The sequence below is a fragment of the Pediculus humanus genome, genomic scaffold, assembly GCF_000006295.1.
Source record: "Pediculus humanus corporis 1103172107677 genomic scaffold, whole genome shotgun sequence".
NCBI classification, from domain to species: Eukaryota; Metazoa; Arthropoda; class Insecta; order Psocodea; family Pediculidae; genus Pediculus; species Pediculus humanus.
In genome coordinates, this window is record NW_002987286.1 from 333174 (window position 1) to 341713 (window position 8540).

At 29.0% G+C, this 8540-nt stretch overlaps 2 protein-coding genes across 2 annotated transcripts; both read right to left on the reverse strand.

Annotated features, from left to right (window-relative positions):
• Positions 1-1077: 1077 nt before the first annotated feature.
• On the reverse strand, positions 1078-3385 carry Phum_PHUM294470 (uncharacterized protein; the record flags this gene model as incomplete). Its single annotated transcript, XM_002427060.1, has 2 exons — positions 1078-3254; positions 3376-3385. 2 exons carry the CDS (start codon positions 3383-3385, stop codon positions 1078-1080), a joined length of 2187 nt encoding a protein of 728 aa, XP_002427105.1.
• A 2534-nt stretch (positions 3386-5919) lies between these two features.
• On the reverse strand, positions 5920-6639 carry Phum_PHUM294480 (uncharacterized protein; the record flags this gene model as incomplete). The annotated part of the gene is made up of 3 exons (XM_002427061.1): positions 5920-6199; positions 6268-6286; positions 6324-6639. The coding sequence occupies 3 exons, from the start codon at positions 6637-6639 to the stop codon at positions 5920-5922; spliced, it is 615 nt and encodes a 204-aa protein (XP_002427106.1).
• Between the last annotated feature and the right edge of the window lie 1901 nt (positions 6640-8540).

The following is an 8540-nucleotide window of genomic DNA, read 5'->3' on the forward strand; positions in this document are numbered from 1 at the left end:
AAAAATAATAATAATAATAATGATAAAACGGTAGCAAATTCATCCATTTCCGGTAACACAAACAAGGGTATCGCTGTGAGTGAGAAAGAGATAAAGCATGAATTTTTTTTTGTTATCGATTTCTTTCTTTCTTTTTTTTTCGTCAAAATGATAAAATATGTTCTTATGCGAACTTGTCAAATTTTTCCTTTAAAAAACAGAAAAAACCTTAAAATAGAAAATTTGAGGGGAGGAGGGAGGGGAGGGAGCGAAACGTCACACGGGGAGGAGAGACGAGGGGAAGGGAGGAGCACTTGTGCTCCCAACTTTCATTTATCTTAAAAATTTTCGCGCCAAAAGATTTTAAAATCGTTTAACTGACTAAATTATAGAATTGAAGCCTCCGTTTCCGGTTTTTAATCGAAAAAACGGAAGTAAACGATATTAATTAAATAATTAATGATGAAGAAAAAAAAAAAATGTCGTTGAGTAAATCGTGACAAACATCAAACGCCATTTCGATCGTTTCTCCTTTTTTTTTTTTTTTGTTTGTTTCCGTTTTATTTTTAACGCATCAAATTTCAAATTTTAAAAAATGAATCAGAAAAACAAAAATAATAATAATAATAATTGGATGATGATGATGATGATGATGGCGATTGCTCGCGATGAATGATTCACGTATTTATTAATCATAAAAACCTGAACGTTAAAATCGATAAATAAATAAAAAATTTTTTTTTTTTCAATTAAAAACCCGATCGATCGATCGATCAAAATCAATTCAAAACAAAAAACAATAAATTCGATTTTGCAATTACTAATTAATAATCATTAAATTTGAAAATAATTAATTTTATTGTTTCTGCCACGATAAAAAAAAACAAAAACAAATTTGCTACCGTTTAAATCCCCCTTCTCCCCATTTCAGTCCCTTTCCTCCCCCCCCCAAAAAAAAAACAAGAAAAATTACTCTCCGTCGGTCATTGATTGATTATTTTAAAAAAAAAAAAAATTTTTTTTTACTTTTGTTCTCGTCACGTGATTTTTTAAAATGCTATTAATGATAATAATAATAGGTATAAACATGTAATTTTCTTACCTTTTTTCATCCGGTACTTGTTCGAGTGGATCATCCACGGTTTTGCCAACATCAGAATCGGAAAAATTCGATTGATTGACATCCGATGAATCCGAATATAAAACATTATCTGCGGCAGAAGGTGGGGAATGAAGATTATCAATCCCTTCTTGATTGGTGGATTCGGAATCCCGAAGAAAAACTTCCGGATCCCCGGATTCAAGATTCGGATTTTTCACGTCTTCAAATTTCAAATGTGTTTTTTTCAAAGGTTCCACTTCTGTTTTTTTAAATTCCTCCTCGAAATTTTTAACGTAAAAAGGTTGAAATTCCAAAGATCTTCTTTTAACGAAAACGTCGGTCACGTGGTTGGTCGTTGCTTCCGATAATGAACGCGGCCTGTTAAGTATTCTTATGTTTAATGAAATTTCATCATCATCATCATCATCATCGTGGTTTCCGTTGAAAAAATCAAACATTTTCGAACGGCTGTTTTCTCTTTTTAAAATGGGTTTGGCTGGTTCCACGTCAAAATTCGAAAACAGTAAACTTTTCCGAATTTTAAATTCTTCCGCATCTTCCAAAGAAGGTATTCTAGAACTCGTTTTCAAAATGGGTTTCTTGGGTTTTTCCTCTCCGTCTTCTCCCTCCAAACTTGATTTTTTCTTCAATATCGATTTGGGAAGTTCGGCAAGTGATAAATCGGAAGTGCTGTGTTCTTCAGAAGATGATTTTTTCTTCAATATCGGTCTGACGTTATCCGACGTCAGTTGTATGTCGGAGATCCCTTCCGTCGCGGCAAGAATAACATTATCCGATATTTTAACGTGAGGTTGAAACGAATTAACGATGGGATTCAATTTTTTCTTTAATATTCCCTGAGGTTCGACGAATAATCCGACGTTCGTTGTTACATCCTCAAATTCTTCTTCTTTACTGCATTTTCGTTTTAAAATCCCCTGAGGGATTCCCGCCTCGGGCGAACGAGATCTTCTTCTCAATTCTTCCATCGAAGATCTCCTTTGATTTTTCAATATCGATTTAAAATCCGTTAGATTCGCATCGGAGGAATTGCTTCTCTTTCTTAAAACTTCGCTCTCGTCTAAACTCCTTCTTTTTTTAAGTATCCCTTGTTTTTTAGAATCCGAACAATCTTTTTTTATTGCGGACGGAGAAAACGTCACGGGCGGCGGTGAATTCGAATGCGTTTCATCGTCGAGTGAAAAAGATTTTCTTTTCAATATCGAAACCGGTTTTCCTTTTTCCTTTTGTTTGTTTTCGATTTTCGAAATCGACTGAGTCGTTTTATTTTTTAATATCGACGACGGTTTCACGTAATTATTTTCAACTTTGGCTTTTCTATTCGGTTTTAAGTCGTCAAATTTTGGCGATTCTCTTGCCGATGACGTGGATCTATTCAGCTTTGACGTCGATAACAAAGACGAAGATCTATTATTGAACACATCCGATTTGATCCGAGATTGCACGGATGAAATTTTTCTATTCGGCGAAACTAAATTTCTTACAGAACTATTAGAAAATGGGATTTTAACATTTTCAATTTGCGGCGACGATTCTTTTTCCTTACTCGAACCGCAGACATTTTTACAATCGTTTAATATCACAGAATTTAAGGGCGAAGATTGTTTTTCTAAGGACGACAACCTTTGAAAAACTCCTTTCCCCGTTGTATTTCCCTGAGTTTTTTTACTTTTTTTATTTATTTCATCTAATCGACTGATCATTTTCAATGTGGAAGCCGCTAATATTTCTGCACGAGTGGCAACATCCATGGATTTCGTGTTCGCCGTCGTAGTCCTACCGTGATTTCTAACCGTCATCGTACCTTCTTTCTGTTGTTGACTCGAATAAGAAGAATCGGATTTGCTACCGCCGGGAAGTATTCTACCGTTTTCCAAACGAACATTCAACTTCAGAGATTTTTCATTTTGTTGTTTTCTTTTATCATCCGTTAATAAAATGCTCCCTCCTCCTCCCGCATCGTTATTTAAACTTTTTCTTTTGATTGAAGTCAAAGGACTTCTCATGAGTTCCGTTGGAAAAATTTCAACCTCAGAATGAATATTTTTACATTGTCCAACAACCACCGGATTCGACGATGGTGAACCGCATTTTGTTTTATCATCAAAATTTGTGACGTTTGCCGATCGACGACGTCTCACGTTTGAACTTCCTGAAAATAATAATAATAATAATGATAACATTAATTACATTTAATTATTATTTATTTTTCCAAATTAAAAACTAAAATTTCCAAATTTACAAATAGTAAGTAATGAATGAATATTTTGAACCTGGTTTCATATTGTCAGGAAGGACGGGATAAAAAAAAAACTAAAATAAAGGAGAGAATTTAATGGCAACCTTGCCAACGCATTTTTTTTTTTTTTTTTTTGTAGTTACGACTCGATTCCCGAAATAATTTTTTTTTTTTTTTTTTTACGCCATAATTTAATTCTTTTTTAAATTAAATAAATAATATTAAAAAAAAAAAAAATGAAGGAAGTAAAAACAAAAAAAAAGGAGGAAATAAAATAAAAATTTTTTTTTTACTACGTATCAATAATATTTAAAAAACAAATATTTTGGAAGCTGTCAAGGAAAACGACAAAATGCCAAAAACCCAAAAACGATGACTAAATTTACCTTATTTGATGCAATTGCGTGTCACGCGCAATAACAACAACAACAACAACTTCTAGAAAAAAAAAAAAAAATTTTCCATCGAGCAAAAACTTTTTTTTTTTTTTTTTTTAATTTGAATTAAATGGCGTGAAAAAAAAAATTAAATTAAAACACGTAAATCCCATTTATTCAATTATTATTATTATTATTTTTTTTAAAAACAATGTTCAATCATAAACTAAAAAAAATAATAATAAAGAAACTAATAATAATAATAATAATTTTCTTGTTCTTTTTTTTCTTCAGGCTTTAACTTTTCGCTTTGAAACAATTCCAAAATAAATAAATAAATAATAATAATAATAATGATGATGATGATGATGATGATGTTAATTTTTTTTTTTTTTTAATTTTTATTTTTAACTTTTTCATATTTCACAATTTTGTCAGTTTTTTTTTATTTAATTTTATTTTCTTTAAGACTAAACAACGTTTTAAGATTTTTCTCGATGATGATGATGATGATGATGATGATGACGATAATAATAATAATTTAATGTAGGAAAGAAAAGACACAAATCAAAATAAAAAATAGAAAGTAAAAAAGAAAATAAATAAAAAATCGTTTTAAAATTATTCTTATTATTGTTGTTGTTGTTAGTTATTATAAGAAAAAATTAATTAATTAGCGAAAAACCTATTTAAAAAAAAAGGGGGAGGGGTGGGAAAAAAGAAACTACAAAGTATTAAATTGCTAAAAGTCAAACGTACGATATAAAAAGAGAGAGAGAGTGAGAGAGAGAAAACGGAAATAAATTACGTATGGAAAATGTTTGTACGGTTGTAAATAAAAAAAAAAAAATTTCGAAATTCAAAAGGAAAAGGATTTTATATAATACGTATTAATATTCGTTCGTAAGTTCGTTTGTTCGTTCGTTTGTTTGTTTGTTTGTACGTGTGTTATATATTTACCGGGTGAATAAATATCCTCGAAAACACCTTCCGATGTGTGCGATCTATTCAAATGAGATTTCCTTGCCAGACTTTTATCAATTAATTTTTTTTTCGGTGAATTCAACGACGATGATTCCGAACAAGAAGAAATTTTTTGAAAAAAAAAAAAAAAAAAAAAAAACGTTAAAATTATTATTATTATTATTATTATTAACAATTATTAATTATAATTTTTTTTTTAATTGTTTAAAAGTTTAAAAACGAAAAACGCGTAACCTTTGACGGAAACAAAAAAAAATTACTACTACTACTGCTGCTGCTACCACTACCGCAAATACGAAAGGAAATTATTTATTTATAAAATTAATAATAAAAAATAATAATAATAATAATAATAAAGGCACGAACAATAACAACCCTTGGGCCTTTTAAAAAAAAAAAAACCACGTCTCGCTACAGAAATTCTTTCAATAATATAATAATTGATATATATTTTTTTAAATTAAAATTTCCCATCGGCAAGGTTTTATTTTGTTTTTCTTTCTCTCTTTCTCTCTTTCATATCCAACCTTCTCACTCTTCACAATTTTCTACCCCCTTACCGCCACCCCCATCCTCCCTCTTGTACGCTTAATTATTTTTTCACTATTAAAAAACGACCGTTTTGAGGTCGGATAGCACGCACGCACTTTTCCTTTCAATTTTTTTTTTTTTAATTTCATTCATAATCTCATAAGGTACCTCATTACTGTATACCTAATACCTTATTAGTATATACCTAAAAAATTTATCGAAGAAAATCGGCAAACAAACAGTCAGTCACACACTAAGAAAGGGATTGTGATTTGATGAATCAATCAAGTTTCTTTTTTTTTTTATAGACCGCGCGTCATATTTAAAGTTCTAAAACCACGATGAAATTTACAACAATTTTTTATTTCCTGTATTAATACGCCAATATTGCGAAATTATTAAATAAATAATGTGTAAATTTTTTAAATTCGAACTCGTGTGTGCCTGAATCACAACAACAACAACAACAACAACAAATATTTATAGTTTCCTATTTAAAAAAAAAAAAACTACATAAAAAATTTATCCGTAGGTTTTCGCATTGATTAACCGTATCAATATTTGTATATACATGTATGTATATATACAAACAAAAAATTGTTTGTTGTCGATTTAAAAAAAAAAAAAAAACAAGTTTACGTAAATAAAATAAAATGTGATAAAAAAAAAAAAAACATAAGGTTAAATTATATAGTTTCGCTTACTTTGAAAGGTGGTATTCTAGTCGGTTGTTCGTTAATCGTCGACCTGTACATTCCCGCCGAATCCGTATCAGAAGGAGTAGGAGTAGTTTTGCTAGCGGCCCTCAAACGTGAAGCTCTCGTTTCTCTTACATATATGGTCTCTGGTCTGTGGGTTTGATCAACCATTGGCGAACAAGGAGAAGAAGAAGAAGAAGAAGAAAAATTAACCATTTCGCCGATTGTTTCCCTTGTTGTCGCATCATCAGTCTTATTTCCGTCTCTCCTTGGTAAATGATTATTATTATTATTATTATTATTATGACGACGGGGGGATTCGTCGCCGAATGGCACTTGGTTATCGGAAAATTGACTATTTAATAATAATAATTTTGAATTTATATTTAAACGATCTCGAATTTCATCTCCTTTCCAATCATCCTTTTTACGTGTCGATTTAAATGATTTGGCCGGTGAAAATCTTTTCGACGTGAATTTTCCTAAAATGTTGCAGGTTTCGTTTTTACGAATTTCATCTTGTCCACCACCACCACCACATCCTCTCCTGTTCCCATCATCCTCGCATCCTTTTCTTTCCTTTCCTCTCGGTGAATTTTGTGCGTTCATCATCATCGTCGTTGTCGTCGTCGTCGTCGTCGTCGTGTTTCTCATTGTTTTGTCCATCGTGTATTTATTCTTTTCTTTTTTTTCAAGTGGCGATAACATTTTTTTTTTTAACATTAAGATTTACTACGGTTGTTGAAATTTTTTTTATATTTTTTATTATTATTATTATTTTTATTATTATTATTAATTTTACGTGGATGAATCATTTGGATATATTCCGATTTCTGCAACAAAACAAAAATAAAATAAAAGTTAATTTTACATTAAAATTAAAAAAATGAAAAAATTCGTGATACTCTCAAGGTTAATAAATTTATTTATTAATTTAATTAATTAATTAATTAATTAATAACGTATCGATTTTTGAAAATAAATCAGACGAAAAAAATAAAATCCATCCATTTATCCCACGTAACGCCATAAAATTTATTTGTTTTAACATGAGTAAACGAAATCATAAAGAATTTTTAAACAAATAATCTAATCAATGAACGACAAATGCGTCAACTTTCATTATTATTATTATTATTATTATTATTATTATTATTATTATTATTATTATTCTCTCGTACAATAATAAGTAATTTCGGGTTAGGGTATAGGAAAAGAGAGAGAGAGAGAAAAACACGATTGACTGACTCATGTACAAGAACAACAAATAAATTTTAACTTTTTTTTTTTTTTTTTTTTGTTTAAAAAATATTCGTTTACGTTCCGCACACAATTTATTATTATTATTATTAATATTTTTTAAACAACAAACGTGGCAAAAACATTAACAAATTAAACATTTAATTAACGTCTCCCTTAAATAATAATAATGATGATGATGACGATGACGATTACTCGAAATTTCTTTTCTTTTTAAGGTTTTAAAAATGTCAAAAAATAAAATAAAATAATAATAATAATAATAATACTTGAGCTGACAATGACCAACTCTTGGTTTAAATAATAATAATAATAATAATTATTATTATTATTATTCTTTCTCATTGAGTATTGTTTGGTTACTTTACATAGTTCTAAGAATTTTTTTTTTTACAATAAATTGTAATTTTGTCATCCATTGATCACCAAATGCAAAAAAAAATGAGGAGACCTTAATATCACATTTGAGGAATCAAAAAAATTGATTCGAGGACGTTGAATTCTAATACAATGCTCTTTTTTTCTCTAAACCCCTCCCCATCCCCCCCCCTAAGTCACTCTCGTATTACAATCATCATTATTATTAATATAAAATGATTAATTTTATTAAATGTGAAAATATTATAAGATTCGACTAAGAAAAAGATTTCGGGCGGAATGCCAATGAATTTTTTTTTTTTTTTTTTTAACATTTAGCTCGTTTCAAATAAAAAAAAAAAAAGCACAAAACTGATAACAGCCAAGTTTATACAACAACAACAACAACCGAAACAACAACAACAACAACAAACGGTTCGCGTATTAATTTAAAATAAGAGATGAACCAAAACAGAAATGCAACAATTTCGTGTGCGTGTGATTAAAAAAAAAAATTATTTTCTGGCAACGTTTTAAACTTTTCTTTTTAAACATTAAAATAATAATAATAATAATAATAATAAAACTTATTCGAATTTTTTTTTGAAAATTTAAATCCCGGGATTTTACATTTCTCTCTCTCTCCCTCTCTTTTTTTTAAACGTTCAAACCTCTGATGTCATTCACTTATTTATTCCATGTAAAAAAAAAAAACTATTAAAAAAAATCCGCAATAATAATAATAATAATAATAATAATAATAATAATAATAATAATAATAATAATAATCATTAATACTCCACATCGTTAAGAATTAAATATAATAAAAAAAAAAAAAAAAAAAAAAAAAAGTTGAATCGAACCCACAACTCTCTCCTCCTCCTCGGTTTTTTTTTTTTTTAAGTTCGTAATAAACTTATTACGATAAGTAACCGTTATCCGAAGAGTTTTTAATGGCCATCTTTTTTCTTTTCTTTCTTTCCACAACGATT